The 23,468-nt window shown below is 42.3% G+C and overlaps 1 protein-coding gene across 4 annotated transcripts; it reads right to left on the bottom strand.

Moving 5' to 3' along the window:
* Positions 1 to 3,852: 3,852 nt before the first annotated feature.
* Positions 3,853 to 23,255, bottom strand: LOC147034087 (uncharacterized). Of its 4 annotated transcripts, XM_085876113.1 has the most exons (12): positions 22,860 to 23,255; positions 19,986 to 20,077; positions 17,219 to 17,309; positions 17,071 to 17,123; positions 12,900 to 13,025; positions 12,658 to 12,750; positions 12,164 to 12,262; positions 6,502 to 7,083; positions 6,253 to 6,343; positions 5,576 to 6,106; positions 4,331 to 4,604; positions 3,853 to 4,173 (listed from the first exon to the last, which is right to left on the bottom strand). In XM_085876113.1, the coding sequence occupies exons 1-7, from the start codon at positions 23,116 to 23,118 to the stop codon at positions 12,242 to 12,244; spliced, it is 735 nt and encodes a 244-aa protein (XP_085732239.1). In that variant the 5' UTR covers positions 23,119 to 23,255; the 3' UTR covers positions 3,853 to 4,173; positions 4,331 to 4,604; positions 5,576 to 6,106; positions 6,253 to 6,343; positions 6,502 to 7,083; positions 12,164 to 12,241. The 4 variants fall into 4 exon arrangements, with proteins under 4 accessions (XP_085732239.1, XP_085732236.1, XP_085732246.1 ...); XM_085876110.1 differs by having other exon boundaries at positions 5,576 to 6,343; XM_085876120.1 differs by having other exon boundaries at positions 5,576 to 6,341; positions 6,735 to 7,083.
* Between the last annotated feature and the right edge of the window lie 213 nt (positions 23,256 to 23,468).

Genomic DNA, 23,468 nt, shown 5'->3' with positions numbered 1-23,468 from the left:
TGTTTTTTTTAGTTCAGATTTCATATGTGGAAAGCTGTACGGCTCTATGTCAGTATCTTGGAGATATTCTTTCATCTTGCTTCACAAAACATTGATGGTCACCTGCTCGTCATCATTGTTTTCAAGATACTCTACGACTTCTTGAAAAGCTTCGGATTTTTTTCGAGTCCTTGGGTCTGCCACTTCCACTGATTTTCTTGCATTTTGCAGCTCTCTGCTCTCTGGCTTGCTGAAAAATGATTGGCACTTGTTTCCCTGTTCTAAAGTTAACACTACAAATGTTGTGACATACTGCATCTGCAGCAGGCAGGTCTTGAACAAAAAGCACCCTACCTCTTACAATGTCAGCCCATTCTCCCTTGAACTCATCACATGCCTTCAGTATTTTGTTCTAACAGGAATAAGTTTATGTTCTGATTTATTGCCTTTGTATACATCTGGACAACCACACAATACACAATCCTCGTCATAACTGAATGTAGTTTCTTTCGATCTAAGTGTGTGCTGAAGATGATGATCCTGTTCACCAGAAAGTTTACGTTTGTTGTGATACAGGATTGATCTCGGGTTGGGATAGTCACCTCTGCACTTTTCTATGGACAGACTGGCCAGCTGTGACTGTTATATCTTTGCCTCTGGCTTCGCTGGCTTTCAGGATACCATCACATCCCTTTTGTGTTAATGTAACAGTTCGCTCTCCACCTGACACTGTTTTTTGGCAAATTACACAGTCATCCATCTTGATGTTTCACTTCAGACTTTCTGCAAAAAAATCATCAATAAATCATTACTAAACCGATCGCACACAGTGTAAAACTTGCAGAGCTACACATTTTTAAGAATCATGGTCATGGATATTTGTATGTAGATCATATTATAACATAAGTAGGAGTACATTGGCCTATTTTGTGCTTTACATGACAACAATACAAGTACATTGATATTGAGGTAAAAATCGATCCGCGTTTTTGGCCGGGACAGGGTTTGCACTCTACTGAACTCTTGTTGTTTGTATAAACTGGACTAATAGTGACATTTAATATGACTATATGATTCATCCATAACATTTATAACTCATTTTGAAAGCATTTGGATGTATTTCTGTTATTTTGTATTTTCACCCGATGCAATTTCTGGAATTTAAGGGGGTACGGCTAAACTGTCTCCCTAAAAAATATGTTCCACTATTTTTATTTTGGTAGATTTTCAATATGAATCTCCCAGATGTATAAGGACTTGGAAAAATAATGCCCGAAAACTATTGTAATTTGTTTCGGGTATATCCACAGGGTGCCTGGACTACACCAGTACACAAACACCACGCAAAACAAGTCCTGGCGAGGGTCTGCAAACACTGATGGCTCTTTTTCTTCTTTACAATTGTTATTATAAGGGGGGTGGACACCTATCCAAACAAGATATTCTCGTTTTGTATTTTTAAGTAATTTTGTGAAATTTGTAAAAATTGTTTTTCACGTGGAAGTTGTGGGTTACGATGTGTAAATGAAGGTGGAAAAAGTCTGATTTAATGCAATTTAATTCCAGGCCAGAAGGCAACAAAAGGTGTAAATTTTGAAAGGGGGTGTAGATTTTCTTTTGGAACTGTAAATACGTATTTCATTTAATTTCCCTGGGCAACATAGAAATTACAACTCGTATGAGATAAAGATACTACAACGCAGATACTACAACTCGTATGAGATGAAGACTATTTAAATATGCTTTTTTTCATTCAATATTCTTCAATTTAACAAATAAAGGAAATGTTTTCATTCCCATTATCCCATTCATAACTTTCCATGGCAATGGATACCGTTCATCAGAATCAAATTCCCGATGTTTTTCTGTCATTAAGTCATGTAAATAACTCCAGAAAAAATACTGGAAAGGCACTCGATAGAGCGCATACATCAGCCAGGCTGAATAGTTCATGTTTTGTATCCCACTGAGATACCAGATGGGGATCTGGACCTTGAAAGGGAGTAGGTATCTTGTAAAACCTTGCTGGAGAGCCATTTCTGGTTTCGGTCCTTTCATGGTTTGTTATTGTCACGAGCATCTGGCCGATGTCATTCGCCTACAAATCACAATTTTAAACCGATCTTCACCAAATGGTAGAGTTGGTCGAAAGCAAGAAACCCATCGATTTTGCGGTCAAAGGGTCAACATGGGCCACATTTCAAAAATCCTCAATTTTCTTGAAATTTGAAGAGGATTTGCAGATAAGGTCACTGAACTCAACCACCAATTATTTTTGAGGTCAACAACTTCAATGAAATTTCTAGAGAGAGAGAGAAAGAGATGGGAGGGGGTGGGAGCAGGAAGGGATGATAGAGGGGAGGGGTAAGAGACAGGAGAGGAGAGAGGAGGGACTGGATGGAGAGAGAGAGAAGGGAGTGAGGAGGGTGGGAGCTCGGAAGGTGGGGAAGTGCGACGCCTCACCAAGTGACATTATACACTTTGGGAGGGGAGTGGGTGCAAGGAGAATGTTTTGGGAGAAGGTAAGCATGACGGGAGAGGGAGGGAAGGCAGCATGATGGGAAGGGAAGTGAAAGGCAATAAAACATGCACAAACAGCAACATTTTCTTTTTAACAGAGAGAGGTTGGTGACAGGGTGTATTCTGGCAGATGTGATGTCCAGTTTAATATCCATGTGAGAGATGGCACACACATTGATGAATCATCCTGCCCGTGAAACACGGGGATAACAGTTTATAGCTGGGTCAGGATTCAAACCCAGGCTAAACAGCGTATTAGAGTTAGAGTGAGCCTGCGTACCTCTCGGCTATCCTGCCATAATGTGGCGATTCATTGCTTTCTTGTTGTAACAACTGAAAACACATTTTTCTCATTGTAGTCGTCTAATTTATTTTGCCTTCCTAACTCCGGAGATGTTACGAGCACTCCACTCAAGTAAGCATTCCAACGAAATGGTTGGAGAAACTTTTAAAAACAAAATATTTTAATTTTCAGCATGTTTAAATCTCTGCCGAAGTGACATGTGGAATGAAAGAAGATCGTACAAAAACGGGAATGGTGGTACAAAATAAAATTGCACTTTTTCAGCGAGTGAACCACCGCACGATCAAACGCAGGCGAGTGGGCCCTGAACTTTGTTCAAGTCGATCGATATATTCAGTGATAGTGCGAGTATTGAAGAGCACTCGTCAAATGGCTTAAGCACTCAAGCAAGCACTCCAACAAAATGGTTGATCAGGAATGGCTGGCTTGGCAAGCGATTGCCAATCAGTTATATAAACACCATGCACACGTTGACGCCAGGAATGTCAAGCAATGTCAAAATTGGACATGTGAACACTTTTTAAGTCAGAACAACTGCTGAAGTTCATAAATAAGTTTAAATTTTTAAATTCGGCTGAGATCAAGAGATTCTATATGTTATGGAATGTGCAGAAATTAAATAAAACCAGAAACGCTGGCATCTACAAACATTGCAATGTGTCCAGCGATTCGTAGGTATGATGATCAGGTAATCGATGATCGAAGTGAGGAAAATGGGGAAAGGTGGTGGGGGGGGAAACTTTATCGTTAAGAAACCGTTGTGGCCTGTTTCAAGTCAAGGAATTGTTGAGGACAAAAATAAATGATAGCTTCAGCCTCTGGTGAGCTGATGCAGGGCCGAACAAGATGGCATGCCACCATCTTGGAAAGGCTCATTTTGGTTTTTCGTGATCAGCTCCCCTTAAATTATCTTCAAAAGGGGTGTTTAAATTAACCCCAACCCCCAGATTTCATTCATGCACCAGCTTGGAGTGCCTTTAATATGCATGCAAAGTTTGTGGCCACGAGGTTTCATGATTTTGGAGTGATGAAGGAGATGGACGGACACAGACATTGACATTTACTATAATAGATTTAATTTTTTACAGGGATTGGCACAACACAAGCTTAATCACTGTTATCTGGTACGTTCACAAATGCATCAAAGCAGTTTTATTGAAAACAAATGCAGAATATTGAAAGTCCATCAACCAAGGAGAAAGGAAATTATTGTAATGAGCTTTCAGGGGAAAGTAAAAATGAACACAAGCTTTTTCTTCATTCATCACGTTTGGTGGAAAGATGTATGCTGGAGAATCTCCTGAACAAGTTTATCTTCCATTTTGTCTCTTGAGAGGGACTGAGAAAAATCTTTCTCAGAAGACAGTTTCCTGCAGGATTCACAATGTCAAATGAGTACAAGTCTATTACTGTTTCAATCAAAGAATGGAAATAAGTGATTATTTTTCGATACATTTTCATTTCACACCCTCATTTCATACCATAACCATTCAAATTTAGTTTAACAAAACTTTACAATCAACACACTTTCCCAGTTGATCCATTTGGCTTGAATCACCGATGATGGAAATGGGTTCATGTTGAATCACTTTTATACTTTGATACCAAGAGGGCGTTTGAACCACAATGATACTTGGACCCGATGTTGGCCTTTCAGTCAGTGAAGGATATCAGGAGCAGGTTACTGCAATGTCCATCCATTAGGACCACACTCTGTGCAGAGCGTTGGTGCTGGCTAAGCAGATTCCTTGGTTACTGAGCACAATCCTGGACGGGTCGCCACACCGACAGTTGGAAGTCCCTATTCAGATCCGGGATACAAAATAAGTGGGAGACAAAACATAAACTCGTTAGCCTGGCGGAGGTATGCACTCTACCGAGTGCATTTCTAGCTTTCATTACAATAAAAGTCCCCACATTACAACCCGAAGTCTATGCAATATAATATTGCTGTGGTTGTCACCGGCCTTGGTCCTGAACCAAAGTTCTACTCCCATTCTGGTGAGACAGGGTTGAAGCCACGTGACAGGTCCATGAATGTCTGAGTCTCATGGGACACTAAACAACGGACACGACTGCCAACCGAGTTTGATGTCGCAAGAAAGGGTCTCGGTCCAACGTACCGTGGTACCTTTCCAGTGGGAAACCGAAGCCGATCGTGAGTCATGCTAAGCGCCACACTCCAAATCTGATTGGTTCATGTCGAGCGAGATCTGGCATGTGATACTTTGCAATTTCAAAAGCATGACCCACCGATGCTGATTGCTCCTCTCATTGGCACATGACCACGAAGAACCACGCACACAACTAAAAGTGACCAGACGAGTACACTTGTTTTGAAGTTGTGTTTTTAAAAAGAACAAAAATCAACAATAATCTCCTCTTACCCCTGCACATCCCGAAACAGAACAAGCGAACACATGGAACGTCCTCAAATGTCTAACTTTGGACCCTCAATCGACAGTCATGGACATACAGGGTGTTCCAAAAAGACCCAGACAACTTTGGTTGTTCATATATTTAGAACAACAAATGATATGACACCCTTTGGTTTATGGGATACAGAAACCATCTTCAAAGGCTGTTTTGCTTTCGCTCCAGACCACTGATTGGCTGGTTTTCCTCCAAGAGGCAATGCTACGAGTTGGAATCGGTGTGTTCGAGTCACAGCCAAGTGATGGATAATTAACAATTCAAAATATTAAGATTGTTGCGGAGAAATATTTGTGAAAGATGTTTAAGCTTCATTTGTTTTTAACCTCTCACTCTAACCTCTTGTCCAAGTAAGTCAATGCATTCTCATACTTCGACTGCAAAACCTGTATCTTGATTTCCACAGCTTGATTTTTCTTCATCTACAAACAGCATACAGTTCATCACAAAAGGTTAAAATATATTCAATTAACATACATTCAATCATGAAACTTTCCATGAGAGAAATCAAACAAATAACATTAATAATTCTGAAAACAAATGGCTGTACCTTCTCATGCAGTCTTTCACTATTCCTTCATTGAGGACTTGAGAAAATAGCTTTCACCTTGGAGTTTTGCATTTTCAGAAATGCATTCATTCTGTGGGAGGTGAACACAATTGGAATATAAACAAAAGCTGCAGAGATCCACGGTCTCGCCTGTATTGCTGAGCCGTACGCAACTTTGAGCCAATGTGTGCTCAAGTGGTGGTCAAGCAAAGCAAAGTTAATATCGGCCAACTTATCTCTCAACAGGAGGTCGAGTCTTCAGGTCCAAGGCCTCACTTTTGTCCCAGTTCATGCCTTCTCATTCGTCCATCCTCCCCCACCTGACCAGGTAACACACATTCCAATAGAATCCCATATCTAGTTACCATCCCCAATTCCAAGTTCTTCATTCCTTTCAGCCTCTATTCTCTCGTATCTGTTCTCGTACCCCTCCCTCCAGTCCGTCGAAATTGCTACCTATTGTTACCTCATTATTTCTTCCAAACAAGCTCTGTTCTCCAGTCTTGCAGGTTCATGTAAGATGTCTTGGTCTCCCTGTTGATGTCCTCAGCCATTCTCTGAAAAACCAGGATAATGTCGAATCTCTGAATCAAGGTTTAAGAACTTTATAAACAATTTGATATTTTTATTTGCAGCATTAAAACCATTGACTCTCCTTGAACATTTTTGGCATGTCAAAAGTTTCTGCCAGGTTTCCTCGAACCTCAGCACTCACAATCATCTTCTGAGTGAGTGGAGTCGAGTAAAGAGCTGTGGGTGCGGAGGAGTTCTCCTCACGTCTGGTTACTGGTGATGAGTAACTCCACATTCCCAGTTGTACGATCCAAATGCAAAATGGACATCTCCATTTTCTACAGCTCATCACCAATGACAAATAATAGAATTAAAAAATAATGTAAACAACCAGACATGACAGACAATTAACTTCTTCCACCTCTCCCCTCTTACCACCTTCACAAACCAATAACTCCTCGAGGAAGAGTTGTTTTCCCTCATCAGTTCAGAGCAAGTGTCACATGATGGCTTTTCATCAGAAACGTTTCTTGTGTTTTATCCAATGAGTATCGAAATCAAAGGCTGCTCCACACAGGAACCGCCAACATATCAACAGGGTTAATCAAACATCCTTGATGTCACTGAATAATAATTCAAGATGTAACCACTGCAGGTGCACCATTGATAAGTTCGTTATTTAAACTAGCAGAGTACCTGCCCTACAGGTGATCTTGTGCCAAGCATGCAACACGTTCTTCCGACGCATACCTTTATTAGGGCGATGGATAAGCAACTGACAGCTCTGCAGAGACAAACAAAAAAACCACCCAGGTTACAAGCATGAGGCAAAAACATAACTACTACTACTTATAATTCAAAACACCTCACTGCACTGGAAAACGTGGGGACAGGAATATTGTGCTGCAAATGGTGGAGACTTGTAATACCCTCCCCCACCAGGAGTCAGCACCACATGATACACATTCATATCGACAATATGATTCCCTCTCTCCCTCCTCACTCCCCCCAGACCACCGGCAAATATAAAAACACCCCGATGCATGAAATGGGGTAATGCTGATCGTATGCAGCAAGTCTGAATGTAATCATCTCAGGACTGGAGAAGGAGTAGCGCGACAAACAAACACTGGTCCGTGAATTACAGTAAGGATGTCAATTTCACCAGGTGGTTTCTGATGATAAATCCTCTCCTGGGAGTGATGTGAAAACACATCGCTGGAATAATCAACTCTGCCTGTGTGCTCCTTTCTGAAGGTAGACCCATCTAAATAACAAGTGAGTCTGACTTGTTGATAGTCAATATTCATTGAGGACTTGAGAATGTTCATTGACACTAATGTTCATTCATTGACAGAGAATGTTCATTGATAGAAAGGACACTATTCATTGAGACTTCCTCGTGGGGTTGTGTTTATAGCTGCTGGAAAAACACTTCGAGAGATAGGAAGAGCACTCATGAGCAGAGTTTAAAAAATAAAACAAATAAGCACATCACACGGAAGACCTTAGTTATTTTATAACTTGGTTTACGCAGTTCTTCAGATAAAATGTAGGGTCGGTAGGTCGAAAAAAAAAATATATAATTTCAATTTTTTAGAAATTATATATTTTTATGATTTTTTTTCGGATGTTCCATGGAAAAGACAAGGGTAGGTGGGGTGGGGGGATATAAATCCTGGACCAGGACGATCTAAGAAAACATTGAAGATGGAAAACCATTCAAATGCAGGATGCCATTGTTCACTGTATCATCTGATGTGAAAAACAATAAGGAAGGATTAAAACTTGTTTTTACAACATAGTCTGGCATGTTTTTCTTATAGGAACCTGTTGGATCATCAAACAAATGGAAACAATGCTGAGAAAATTACTGTCCAAGTCGTAGATGAGTGCGTGCACACCAGTGCATAGTGCTGGATATGATTAAAAAAAGGTGTCTACTCAGAGTCAACACGCTCAAAACGGTCAATCAGAGCCATAACCAGCTTACTTTTCAGCGGGCATCTGATCGTACCGTCTCCCCATCCTCATGAGCACATCAAAGGCTGATTTCTGGTCCGTTGAAGGCTGAATATCAGCATCTCGCAGGGAAACTTTGACGTACTTGGCACCGAAATCTTTGAATACGAACAGCGGTGTACAACTTTCGAAGGAAACAAAATCGGCACGATCGAGAGTAGCGTGCGAATCATCCCTGCTGCTGCACTGAATTGATGCAATAGTTCGGCCAGAATATTCGTCGTCAAGATGTTGCGTGATTAAATCACCAATACAGTCACTCGATTTTATACTGCTGACACACTTCTTAACAACTCATGGCTCGCAGACACCGTGTGGCTCTAAATGGAGTTCTTTCATCCCCTCTTCCTGTCCAGGTTGGAGTTCCTCAAGGTAGCGTTCTGGGTCCTGTTCTTTTTCTGGTTTTCATCAATGATCTCTCCGACTCTCTGGAAAATCCTCTATATCTGTTTGCTGATGACTCCACCCTTTGCCGAACCATCTGTCATCCCTCAGACCGGCAAGCAGCAACTTCTTCGCTCACTGCAGATCTGGATAAAATCACAAACTGGTCTAACACGTGGAACATGTCTTTCAATCCGGACAAATCTCACACTCTCATTATGTCTCTTCGAAAGAACCGTTTAGAAAATCCCCCCATCCACTTTCTCAAGAATCCTCTGGAAGAAGTCCTTTCTTTCAAGCTTCTGGGTCTCACTATCTGCCATGACCTTTCCTGGGAAAGCCACATTTCAAACCTCGCCTCCAAAGCCAGTCGCTGACTGGGAATCCTCCGTCGTGCAAAGTCCTTCCTTGGCCCACCTGAGCTCCTGACCACTTACAAAGCTTTTGTCCGCAGCCTGATGGAGTACTGCTCTCCACCCTGGGCTGGTGCTCCTGCCTCCCATCTTTCTCGGCTTCACGCTGTGGAAACCAAGGCATTTCGGATCATTGGCATCTCCCGCATTGAGGCTGAGTCTTTGGGCCTCTCACTCATTCACCGCAGGTTGGTCGGTGGTCTTTCTGTCTTCTACCGTCTCCTCTCCAGCCTCGCCCCCTTGCTCTCTCTGCGATTTGTCCCCACCACATTTCTGCAGGGCGCTCAAGGTCCGCCAACAACCCCCTTCTGGTAAAACTACCAAAATCACGAATCACTGCTCACCTTCACTCTTTCATTCCTCTCTTTTTCACACCTTTGGAATAAACTCCCTCACTCTATAGTCTATTCAATCCCATTCTTCCCTTCAGGCCTTCAAAACAGCTGTTGACCACCACCTCTTATCATCCCCCATCCAAATCCTCGATCTTTTCTACCCCCGATAATCCACCCAAGCCCACCTCCTTCAAATTCCCTGCTTTCCTTCCTGAAAGTCCCTGTAATGTATATCTTCTATTCCCCAAGTTCCCCGTCCCATCCCTCTCCCTTCCACAGATCTCCTAATCTCTCTGTTCCCCACTGTTTTGTTCTTCCCACTCCCTCCCCTCTTGTCTCATGTCCCCCATGATGTGCGTTGTGTGTTAGCTCTCACATGAGCCTCGACAAGGTATAGAAGAAAAAAAACAACAACAACAAAGGATCACTTTCGCCCCAGAAACAACAGTCAATCTGAACCACGCTGGCCACTGCTCAGACGCCATGACCGAAGACCACTGCGCAGTTCTACTGCGCAGCTCGGTTATGTAAGATGACTCGGCATTTTGGCGGGCATGCACGAAATTCTGTTTTGAAAATAAATGCGGACGTTTACATTTCGGGTTTTGAAACTTTTGCACCTTCGCCGGAAAATGTATAAATATAAAAGGCTAAAAATGTGTTTTATATTTATATTTCATTTCGGCAAATATACCGTCGGCGGATCCGTAAACCAAGTTATAAAATAACTAAGGCCTAATAATCTATATATTAATCCTGAAGGACCAATTTTGTGCTCCTCCGAGCGGTCGCGTCACGTTTTTCTCGGTACTGTGACCTGGACTGAAAGAAACTTCGTACCTGTAAGAGTGCATCGCACATCGTGGCAATAGTCAACTTTCAACTCTGAAGCAGAATAAACACTTTTCGGTGAGACGGGGGCGAGGAGTGAAGAGGTGGGGGTAGGGGATGAAGAGACGGGGGCAGGGAGTGAAGAGGCGGGGGGCAAGGTAAGCAAATTTTTGGGTGGGGGTAAGCAAATTAAAAGCGGGAGACAGGGGGGGAATGGGGCGGGGGATGAGTGGGCGGGGGCTGGGGTGAATTAGGCGGGGTTGAGTGTGATGGGGTAGACAGGGGCGGGGGCCCGGGGGCAAGTGGGGCGGGGAATCAAGAGACGGGGGGCGGGGAGTGAAGAGGCGGGGGCGGAGCCGGGGTCATTAAATTTTTGGGCGGGGGGGGGGTGGGAAGCGGGGGGGAATGGGGCAGGGGCGGGGGATGAGTAGGCAGGGGCAAGCACGCCCTGTCTAGTCCATGTCCCTCGAGTGTGGGTGAGCTGGTGAGGGTGGTTGAATGAACGGAATCCTCCGTCTGTGACGGGGTTTCGGCTAGTCATCCAATATTCCAGCATCCACCTGGACATCATAGAGGGAAATCAATGCACAGCTTCTTATACTCCACCTCACCCCTTGACCCCACCATTAAGCAGAGCAGAGTTGCTGAGTGGAAAGCCTACTGCCACGTAACATATCACCGAGTCAACAACGAAGGAGATCAGAAACTCTCCCTTGGTGGTGAACACTCGTAACCTCCTTGACAATACCTTAACCACTTGAGAACTGTTGTTGGCCGCTGCAGGGTGCTGATCCATAAGTGACGGTTGAACGACAGCGCTGGTAGCACAATATATGACCTTGGCAAGGGACCATGAGTGATAGAACAATTTCTCCTCTGTGGACGCTTGCCTGAACCATGCATCCTGACTGACCTCCACACCAACAACAGTTAAATCAAGGCAAATGTATAATGATGGAAGACAAATGCTTGAAGATAAAAAACACACAAACATCTCCTTTATGATGCCATTATAAACTCGAAAGAGCAATCAGAGATTGTAGACCGTCGCCAGAAATTTTCTGTGGCGTTTGTGGACTGCTGTGTTCCATAATCAAGGCCCGGGGTGGGGATGGGAAGCAGTGTGAGGCCGGTGGAGGCGGGATGGGAGGCAGCGCATGGTGGGGCGGGAGATTTTTGGGTTCAAATCCAGCCCATCAGTGAGATACAAGATATAAACTGTTCAAGAGGTATGGGCTCAGCCGAGTGCCGTTCTACTTTGCTCTGTTTTTTTGCAGGTGTGTCCCTTCATTGATCAGCTTGCTGTCACTTTCCAATCCAGCAGTACCTTTTCAACCATTTTGTTGTGCTTGCTTGAGTGCTTAAGCCACTTGGAGGGCGCTCTGCAAATTTCGTTCTCTCCAAACTTCCATGGTGATACCATGGCTCGGTTCCCCTTGGGAACATCCCAGAGTTAGGAAGGAAAAATAAATCAGAGGATTGGAATGAGTAAAGCAATAAGAGAAGTGAACTGCGAGTTTTGAAATTGAAAAATGCGAGAAAATTGAAAAATGTTTTCAGTGGTGACAAAGCAATGAATCCCCATACCACGGCAAGATGGGTCGAGAGGTACACACACTCTCTCCAAGCTGTCCAACCTGGGTTCGAATTCCAACTCAGCTATAAACTGTCAACCCGGTGTTTCACAGGCAGGTTGATTCGTCAATGTGTGTGCCGTCTCTCGTATGGATGTTAAACTGGTTGTTGCATTGGCAGGAATTTCACCCCCTGCATTTCCACTCCTCCGCACCACCACCCCTGCACTTCAATGTGGAGCAGGGAGATGATAAGTTGAGTCATATGCCAGGCGTTTTTATACAAAAAAGTAATGAACACTCACACTGATGAATGGTGAGTTGTCCTGCGATGGTGATCAGCCTCGGAACAGGTGCATGACTTGTGCATGCCCTCATCCTCCTTAAAGTACTTTTTCGAATTGCTGCAAACAAGAAAAAACAAACAACCAATAAACAATCATCCTGAGGTTTTGCACCAAACAGGGTGTCATCCTTTGGAGGGACATTAAGCAGAGTGTCCCATTTACTTGCAGTTGTTGGGAGAAGTGAGAGATTCCCGTTTCTCTTTTTGAAAGAGTCCATTGTGTGCCAGTTACACAGGAAAACAAAACTTCCATAATATTTTAGTTTCCCGAGAAAAGTAATTTTAAAAAGTTTGATGAAACAGAAAATGTAACTTTTAAACAATATTGGTTGTGATAGCATTCTCAAACTCAAGTATGATGTTTTATCATGAACAGAAATATCAATGTGATTGAAAATATGATTGGTGCTCAGAATTATTAGTGAAAGACATTGAAATGAAAGTTCTTTGTACCTTCGTCTCGCTCCTGTTCAAGCGAGCCCGTACATCCTCATAATTCTGCTGCAACACCTGCATTTTAATCTCCATCATATGTTTGTTTTCCAGCTGCAAACAGCACACAGTTCATTACAAATTATATAAATATATTAAATTAAAACTCAATGAAACACACATTCACCCTCGATCACACATGCTCCCAAATTACATGATTCTCCTCTTTAAAGGAAAAAGGATGATCATCACACATCATTTACCTCTTTCTGCAGGTCCTGCACCATCGTCTCAGCATCGTGCATTTGCTTGGTTTTCACCTTGACGATCACTTGGAGACTGTTTACCTTATTTACCAGAAAGTTCACACGAGATGAAGGGGAATTTGTCTGTAAAAGAGGATGAACTAGGTTGGAAACAAAACAAGTTGAGGCAGTGATCAAGACTGGACCAATTATACACATTATATCCTCATTAAATGGGGATCATACCGACCTTCGCTCATACACCTCTCAATTCCCCAAATTGGTGTATTTTTATCCTTGTATTAACACACTCTTATTTGATATTAGTGTATTTATCTCATCTACAACGGAGTGAAGATGAGCTGTTAAAGCAATAATGATGTCCTTCAGGCAGTCAGCTGAAGGGTCCACAAACAATTTTTCATTCCCCCCCCCCCCCAATTCCCGCCACCCCTTGACTCCGAGGAGGCTCAACAGATCATTTCTAAACTCAGCATGATGGTTCATGACACCGACATGGAAAAACTAACACAGCCCTGATTTTACATCCAGGAGGAGAGATAATTAATTAACTCAAAATGTAATCTATGTTTGAATGTCCATCACATGACTATCCCACGACTCATATTCCTTCATCTCAGGAGATTGTGAATTAAAAATAGGACCACTGGACCTGTTGCTGATCTGGGCCCTGACCTAATGTTGTGACCCAAATTTGGTAACATTGTGATTGGTGGGTCTGGAGAAGAAGATATTTAAAAGGAATAATGCAATTTTCCCATAAGTTGGCCAAGTAGGCCATTTTGACATACCTTTGGCAATTTAACATTAGGATCCATGATCCAAAATTCAAATGTTGGAACCCAAATTTGGTCACATTCTGACTGGTGGGTCTGGAGAAGATTTTTGTTGAAATTTACTAAGTCAGCCATTTTGACATACTTAAAGTCATGTGACTGGAACAAACGTGGCAATTCCTGTTTCCAGTCACAAGAGGAACATTGCTGCCAAATTTCAGTCGGATAGGACCAGCAGTTTGGCCGGAGAAGTCGAAAAAGTAGAGGGACGAACGGACGGTGCATGATCACAATCTATAATCTGGAATTTAAATTCCAGATAAGCCAGAAAATAGGGGCAATACCCCTGGGTGCTTACTCCCTCCGCCTCCCCCCCCACTTGTGTGAACCACCTGAGACCCCAATTTTTTTGATGTCATGAACAAGCCTTCGCACATCATGGGTGATGAAGGTTCTGTTCAAGTCTCATTGGAATTTAGTGGAGTTTCTAAGAAGAAAGCAATTCCTATTTTGGGTACCAACCCCCCCTCGTGAGCCCCATTTTTTTAATGGTGTGAAAAAACTTTGGTACCTCGCAGGTGATGAAGGTTGTGGTCAAATTTCATCAAAATCGTGTGTGTAGCGTCAGAGAAGACGTTGCAAGTGTATATGGATGACTGGACGGACAACACGCCATCCCACAAGCTCCCCGGAACTGGGTTCCATGTCAGATAATAATAAATAAACTCTTCGACCATTATATGCCTCCATCCAAATTATTACATCATTATAATACTTGTACAAAGTTTGACTTTGATCCCTTCAGCCGTTCTCAAGTTATTGCGGAAACGAAAACTTATCACGACGGACGGACAACCCGGACACATGTCGGGATAAATCCGAAACGACTTTGTCTGGCGGAGACATTAAAAATGATTTGTCATCCTTCAATTTTAACCTCTTAATTAAATTTGCTCTTAATTAATTTTAATATAACCTGTTGATTAAATTTTAACCTCAATGTCAGTAATATCCTCCTACTTTGAAGAACATTAAATAAAGAGAGAGGGGAGGACAGAGAATTAGGGTTGGTGAGGGAGGGGGGGATAAGAGATAAGAGAAAAGGTGAATTAGCATATTACAAGGTGGAAACAGAGATGAGGTAATCATGAGAAAAGGGGGAAACCAGGGTGAGTGGGATGAATGAAAGAAAGAAGGAAAACTCAGCAGGGGAGCCAGGCTCAAGAAGGTTCAAATAAGTGGAGAACTAAAAAGCATGAACTGTCTGAGATCAAAAGGCAGGTACAGGTGTTCTCATGTAAAATTAACATAAAAAGAGATCACCAGCTCCATTGTACATCAAATATCAATTGGAATCAAAAACAAAACTAGAACGGGCACTCATAGAGCGCATACCTTCGCCGCCACTACTTTTTTTTGTTCTTGGTATGAGTGTGGGGAACTGGTTTCATATGAATGGTCTTATGACACAAACCACATATCTATAATGTCATGACCCCCCCGACTTTCGGGGGCTACGGACTAAACAACAATCAACTCACGTCGTTTTGGCGAGTCTTCACTCGCAAGCTCGGTGAATACAACGTTTCAACAAGAGAAGGTAATCTCGTTTGATGCTGGTTTCATGCAAATCGAATAAGAATTGACTGAGTTATGCCGAAAACCGCATATTTTTCAAGGGCGTGACCCCCCCCCCCCGACATTTTACCCCAACCGGTGACATGTGTTATGACGTCATTGTGTCACAAGATTGGGCATTAAATTCTGAACATTTTGGTGCTGGGTTCATGTAAAGCAGATAAGAATTGACCGCGTTATGACAAAAACCGCATATTTTTCAAGGTAGTGACCCCCCTGACCTTTGACCCCTAACCGGTAACAAGAGTATGGGCGTCATTGTGTCATATTGCATATCACAAGATGAGGAATTGAATTCTGAACATTTTGGCGTTAGTTGCATGCAAATTGAATAAAAATTGACCGTGTTATCGTAAAAAGACGATTTTGACCTTTCGTGACCTTGACCTTGACCTTTGACCCGAACGATCCCAAAATCTAATCGAATACTTCCTGACTAATAACCAATCATCCCACCAAATTTCATGCAATTCGTTTTAATACTTTTTGAGTTATACGAATCAAAAGATTACAAATAAATAAATAAAAAATAAATACACGCCGACCAAAACATAACCTTTTGCAGAATGCGAAGCTAATCAGCAAGATGTGATTTAAAAGATTAATTTTTTTGGGATACATTGTCGAGGCTCAAATAAGAGCTAAAATATACATATATATATATATATAAAAAAACTAACACACTTGTTTGGAAGGAGTGTTTTTATCCTTGTGTTAACACACTCTTGTTTGGAAGGAGTGTTTTTATCCTTGTGTTAACACACTCTTGCTTGATACGAGTGTTTTATCATTGTGTTAACACACTCTTGTTTAATACGAGTGTTTTTATTATTGTGTTAACAAACTCTTGTTTAATACGAGTGTTTTATCCTTGTGTTAACACACTCTTGTTTAATACGAGTGTTTTTATCATTGTGTTAACACACTCTTGTTTGGAAGGAGTGTTTTTATCCTTGTGTTAACACACTCTTGTTTGGAATGAGTGTTTTTATCCTTGTGTTAACACACTCTTGCTTGATACGAGTGTTTTTATCATTATGTTAACACACTTGTTTAATACGAGTGTTTTTATCATTGTGTTAACACACTCTTGTTTAATATGAGTGTTTTTATCCTTGTGTTAACACACTCTTGTTTGGAAGGAGTGTTTTTATCCTTGTTTTAACACACTCTTGTTTAATACGAGTGTTTTTATCATTGTGTTAACACACTCTTGTTTGGAAGGAGTGTTTTTATCATTGTTTTAACACACTCTTGTTTAATACGAGTGTTTTCTATCATTGTGTTAACACACACTTGTTTGGAAGGAGTGTTTTTATCCTTGTTTTAACACACTCTTGTTTAATACGAGTGTTTTTATCATTGTGTTAACACACACTTGTTTGGAAGGAGTGTTTTTATCATTGTGTTAGCACACTCTTGTTTAATACGAGTGTTTTTATCCTTGTGTTAACACACCCTTGTTTGGAAGGAGTGTTTTTATCCTTGTGTTAACAGACTCTTGTTTAATACGAGTGTTTTTATCCTTGTGTTAACACACTCTTGTTTGGAATGAGTGTTTTTATCCTTGTTTTAACACCCTTGTTTGGAAGGAGTGTTTTTATCCTTGTGTTAACACACCCTTGTTTGATACGAGTGTTTTTATCCTTGTGTTAACACACCCTTGTTTGATACGAGTGTTTTTATCTTTGTGTTAACACACTCTTATTTGGAATGAGTGTTTTTATCTTGTTTGATAGAAGTGAAACTCGTACCTGAAAAGGAAGCTTTTGCATCGCTCCATTGTGTTCCAGCTCAGCCCTCAGTTCTAAAGAGATAAAGGATTTACAAGACAAGTTGATCATGAAACTTTCGGTGACAGAAATCAAGGAAATAAAATCAATAATTCTCAAAACAAATTACCTTCTCGTGTCGACTTTCGCCATCTTTCCATCGAGGACTTCAGTAAATCGAGTTCCTCTCGGAGTTTCTTATTTTGTAAAATGCATTTGTCCTGCAGGAGGTGAACGCATCACAAATTTAACATGATTCAAATACAAACAAAGGGAGCAGAGATCAAGGTCAAGCCTGTATGTCTGAGCAATCGGCAGCTTTGGGTCAATATGTTCTCAGGAGGTCAAACAGAGTACACGTGGTTCCCTTGAACCTCAGTGTTCAAGATCACCACGAGAGTAGTGGAGTCCAGTGGACAGTTGTGTGTTCTCTTCAAACTGATACAGCGGAGCTTTTGTCACGTCTGGTTAAGGCCCGGTCACACCTTGACGTTTTAACCAACGTATGCCGATTTTTGAATTTTTTTTTCTAAAACGCTGGCACACGTTGAACACGTTATGGGCAAGTTTTGATAACATTGAGAGCACGCTGAAAAACACTGCCATACGTCGTTGTACGCTGGCTTTAAACGTTGTACTTTTTGGTTGTCCTCAAATTTTTTCATGCTTGAAATTTCACGACGTATGCCGACGTATGACTCACACGTTCCGCTACGCTGGCCACAAGTTGTATGCACGGTCTGCAATCGTTGACAGACGTCAACACATGCTACTTGTAAGTTAATCATAAGTTGAGACACGCCGAGGTAATGTTTAGCGTACCCAAAACTTATTTCTAACCTATGATTAACGTGTTGTTGGCACGTTACGCGATCGTTGCCACACATCGACAGACGTTACTTTTAAGTTACTCATAGGCTGAAAGACGTCGGTATAATGGATCGTCCTTGCGTCAGCGTCCACGGCCACGGCCAGGACACTTATTTGCAGCATTCTTCAAACTTTTCTTCGGCATGACGAGGATGTTCACACGTCGATGTCTAGCTTGGCTATGATTCCAATTGTCCATTGGCATCGTCTATTTAAAATAGTCGAGTTTGAGCGTTTTAACACGTTCAGAAGAAACGCTTCAGATTTCCAAACCCCAGCGTCAAAAAACAAAGGCGAGTGACAGCAATTTAAATCGTTCATTGTAAACAATGAAAATAGCTGAGTGGTACCGTTTAAAAGTCGTTGAGTGTAAAAAAATCCAATTGTTGAGCGCAAGCGTCTACTTTCAATAGTGGAGATGCAGCCATTTAAATCGTTGAGTGGCAGCATATGAATAGCAAACCCTACGTCACCGGCAAAGATAAACTGCCGCACGATATGGATAAGTTAGGCTATCGTTGGGCATAGTTTGTGAACGCCGGCTTCAAGATAATTATTCGTTGGTATATCATATCTATAAGTTATCGAAGCGCTCTATGCACATTATTAGTTCATTGTGCATTTGTCCAACCCGTTATGAATAGACCTAAATCGTAAAAACAAGCCATAGCTCATTGTTGAAAAAGCCCCATAAAAAATTAGCCGCGAAGAACTTCGAACAATGGTGAAAAGATGTCTCCTACCCGTGGACACGCGGACGCAAGGACGATCCATCATAGCCCACACCCTCCCCCTCACACTCACCTACTACTGCCAACATGAACAAACTACTACTAATACTAATACTAATACTAATACTAATACTGATACTGATACTGATGACATGGACATCGACTTAAAAAGGACTCGAAAACACTGTTGGGTTCCCCTTTTATGAGCAGCATTTTTATATACCAATTCCCAAAACCGCTGGGAACACGTCTTCATATGGCAGTTGTAAGTTAGAAACACGTTCATTTATTTTTTTTGTCGACTGGAAGACGTCATTGGAATACGTCTACATACGTCGATGTGTGTTGGGACTACGTAAAGAATTGGTTCAAAGCACGTCAAACATAAGTTAGAAATAAGTTTCGCGTAAAAAAGACATTACCGTGACGTGTTTCGACTTATGAGTAGCTTATAAGTAGCGTTTGTGGACGTGTGTAAGCGTCCACATATCGTGTGTAAAACTTATCCCCATCGCATGCGGAACGTGTGTCATACGCCGAGTACGTCGTAAAATTTTGAACATGTTTAAAATTTCTTGACGTACTCTACTTACTACGATGTATGATAGCGTACTTTAGCGTTGTACTCACGTATACCAAACTTACTCATACCGTATTTGACGTGCCCCCAACGTTTTAGACACATTTTTCTTAGGTCGGCATACGCTGGCAAGATCGCCAAGGTGTGACCGAGATGTTGACACTTCCATTTCTACGGCAGTTATGATTCGAATTGTTGTGCGTCAGCCTTTTAATAGGCTACGTCACGACATCGTCGGCGATGCGTGCAACGCGCTATGCCTAAGTTAGACTATCGTTGGGCATCGGTTGTGTAGGCCGACAACAGGTTCAGCATTCGTTGGTATAAGTTATCTATAACACAACGAAACGTTCTGTGTCTGTTACCAATGCGTTATACATAAGACCAAGTCTCTATGAATACGTCCGAATCTTTAAAAAAAAACATCAAAAGTTCAACGTAAGCCAGCGTTTTAGATACATTTTAATACGTTGCCATCGCTGGCTAAAACGTAAAGGTGTGACCGGGCCTTTACTTGTGTTGAATAACTACACATTGCTAGTTTACACGATACTACACAACACAAAACGGACATCTCCATCTTCCACATCTCACCTCCAATTATGAAGAACAAAATTGACAAAACAGACATTACATAAAATTAACTTCCTCCACCTCTACCCTCCTCCAACCACCACATATGAACAATGCTTCAATGAAGAGTTGTTTTCCCTTACCAGTTTGTAACATCTTTTACATGTCGGCCCCTTCGTATAAACTGTTCTTTTTTTGGGAAGTGTCTGTGTGAGAGTCTTCGACAAAGAGGATCCTGCAATGTACAAACAGGGTTAATCAAAGTTCCTGAAACTTCGAAAATCTCGAACACCAATAAACAATCATCTTGGTGTATCACAGGTAGGGCGAGGCCTCAATGTGTCTCGTCCCTCGGAGGGATGTTAATCTGGTTGTCCTGTCTGCTAACATTGGTTTGTGCATCCTAAAGAGCCCACAGCCTCCTTTGTAAAGTTTTCACTAACATCCCGAATAACATATTAATTTCTCTTCTGACAATTGTGGGGAAGGCAAAGGCAAACCACCTGTTGTCATCCTTTCTGTGGAGCTTCTTCCACACTGAACCTACCTTCGAACAGAGCAGCACAGACAGGAGGTTCTCACGGCGCTCAAGTCGACGTCCAATGATGGGACAGGTGATGCTTTTGAGTCCAGTCATCCTTTCCCTATCAACTGTTTTGCAAACCGCTTGACAACCGCATGGCAAATGGACAAAGTGATAAGGAGCAGCTTTGGTGAGCGTTAAGCGAGCCGCTTGTGAAAGGAACACCAACACCTGTTCATAAAATTCTGATCTTCGCCAAGATGTAATCAATTCAACCTTCTCACACACTCAACGTGTCCACAAAGTTTGGTACAAATTTAAGATATCCAGCACACCAATAACTGAGACAGACAAACAAACAGGAGCGAAAAACATAACCTCCGTCCAACTGAGATGGTGGTGGTAATTAAGACACTAACAGGGGTCGATCAACACTTCACCTCAACGAGGGTTCATCATCCACCCGTGTCTTTCAGTTTTAGATACAGTCCAAGTGAGTACCCACCGTCTGAGTGAGGAGGGTTTGAGCATGACGGTGTAAAAAATACAGTCTGTGTTTTGCAAGAAGACTCCAGATGTTTGTTTGGTGTGAGCTGAAAAGGTTCAAGATGGCCTAAAGGGTCACAAGGTCACGTTCTAATAGTACTGAGGGTCCAAAGGTTCAACAGGGTCTCAGCTCTGAAGCATTTAAAGTGTTTAAAGGTCCAAGTTTTCGAACATATCTGAAGGGTGTAAGGGGTCTAAATGGTGTTCAGGTCAAAGGAGCGAAAAAGGGATGTGAAGGTCCAAGAGTCTTTGGGGTCTAAAGGCAGCTTCAGGGTGAAGGGATTCTGAAAGGTTCTATTGGGTCTCGATGGATGTAAAGGTATAAAAGGAGTATAAGGGGTCCAAAGGATGTAAATATCTAATGGCATCTAAAAGAGTCATAAATGGTGTTCAAAGGTCTAAAAGGTACATTCCATGAACACGGATTTATTAGACATGGCGAGGGTGTAACTTGTGTTCAAACAGGACTGGACGTAATTAAAACACAGATACCGAGGCTTCACGGATAGCTTTGTTTGTGTATACAGTGCATGGATATACAGTACATGGACATACAGTACATGGATATACAGGACATGGATACAGTACATGGATATACGGTACATGGACACACGGTACATGGATATACAGTACATGGACATACAGTACATGGATATACAGTACATGGACAAACAGTACATGGACATACAGTACATGGACATACAGTACATGGACAAACAGTACATGGACATACAGTACATGGATAAACAAACAAACAAACAGAACGAGAACGACACTCGGTGGAACACACACCTCCACCTGGTTGAACAGTTTACCTTTGTATCCACTGACAGGGTGGATCTGGATCCCAACCGAAACCTAAACCCAATCAATCCTTCCTCCTCACAAACACAAACGAACCACCAAGTTTCGCCATAACTCGTCCACAACGTTTTGAGATATTGTTCTCACAGACAAACAGGGATGAAAACATCAGCTCAGGTGGACGGAGGTAATAACAGGTGTACGGAGGTAATAACAGGTGTACGGAGGTAGTAACAGGTGTACGGAGGTAATAACAGGTGTACGGAGGTAATAACAGGTGTACGGAGGTAATAACAGGTGTACGGAGGTAATAACAGGTGTACGGAGGTAATAACAGGTGTACGGAGGTAATAACAGGTGTACGGAGGTAATAACAGGTGTACGGAGGTAATAACAGGTGTACGGAGGTAATAACAGGTGTACGGAGGTAATAACAGGTGTACGGAGGTAATAACAGGTGTACGGAGGTAGTAACAGGTGTACGGAGGTAATAACAGGTGTACGGAGGTAATAACAGGTGTACGGAGGTAGTAACAGGTGTACGGAGGTAATAACAGGTGTACGGAGGTAGTAACAGGTGTACGGAGGTAATAACAGGTGTACGGAGGTAATAACAGGTGTACGGAGGTAATAACAGGTGTACGGAGGTAATAACAGGTGTACGGAGGTAATAACAGGTGTACGGAGGTAATAACAGGTGTACGGAGGTAATAACAGGTGTACGGAGGTAATAACAGGTGTACGGAGGTAATAACAGGTGTACGGAGGTAATAACAGGTGTACGGAGGTAATAACAGGTGTACGGAGGTAATAACAGGTGTACGGAGGTAATAACAGGTGTACGGAGGTAATAACAGTTGTACGGAGGTAATAACAGGTGTACGGAGGTAGTAACAGGTGTACGGAGGTAATAACAGGTGTATGGAGGTAATAACAGGTGCACGGAGGTAATAACAGGTGTACGGAGGTAGTAACAGGTGTACGGAGGTAATAACAGGTGTACGGAGGTAGTAACAGGTGTACGGAGGTAATAACAGGTGTACGGAGGTAATAACAGGTGTACGGAGGTAATAACAGGTGTACGAAGGTAATCACAGGTGTACGGAGGTACTAACAGGTGTACAAGTTTGAGGTGTAAACTTACCTTCACCGGGGAACCTTACATTCCACGGAACACCTTCAGTGTCCTTTCCACCACCACAGACCTTCGGGCTTCGTGTCTCGTCCTCCACCTGAACGTGAGGGGTCGATTCGACCTCACAGGAACCATTTTCCTCAAACCCAGAGGACGATGTACAACAAATCGACCTGAAAAACCCTCCAATCCGGGACATCACGGTCCCCTTGTTGCTGCGGCTCTTCATCTTCTCATTCCGATCGCGTTTCGAGCAAAACGAAGACATTTTGAATATTTTTCCCGTCTGGGACACACGGAGCCCCCACAGTGCGAGTGGTCGGGTCCGGCGATCAGGAAAAATGGGGTTTACGGCTTTCAAACTTATGACGTCACAAATAACTCCGTGGAAACAGTGCAACAACAAATAACGTTTCATTTGAATTTCGACCAATCAGAGGTCTTGATTCGCTGCACGTCATTCGACACGCCAGGATGGCCACGCCCACACAGTGAAGAAAGTAAAACTCGGTGTATTTTCCACGTTTTTAATTATCTGAGGAATATGATAACGTTTAATAAAAATCCGTTGGCCGGGTTTGTGAATTTTATTTACATATAAACGGGAACACTTGTTTC

This window comes from Eptatretus burgeri, chromosome 1 (assembly GCF_056783735.1).
Source record: "Eptatretus burgeri isolate ZD-2024b chromosome 1, Ebu_testis_v1, whole genome shotgun sequence".
Classification (NCBI taxonomy): domain Eukaryota; kingdom Metazoa; phylum Chordata; class Myxini; order Myxiniformes; family Myxinidae; genus Eptatretus; species Eptatretus burgeri.
This window is presented reverse-complemented; position numbering and strand designations above follow the sequence as displayed.

Bases quoted from the DNA above. Each gene is read 5' to 3' on its own strand.
- LOC147034087 (XM_085876110.1), bottom strand. From the start codon at position 23,118: ATGTCTTCGTTTTGCTCGAAACGCGATCGGAATGAGAAGATGAAGAGC. The intron at 20,078-22,859 runs GTAAGTTTACAC...TGTACATTGCAG, and splicing joins TGTAAGGTTCCCCGGTGAAG to GATCCTCTTTGTCGAAGACT. The intron at 13,026-17,070 runs GTACGAGTTTCA...CCTCTTTTACAG, and splicing joins TGCAAAAGCTTCCTTTTCAG to ACAAATTCCCCTTCATCTCG.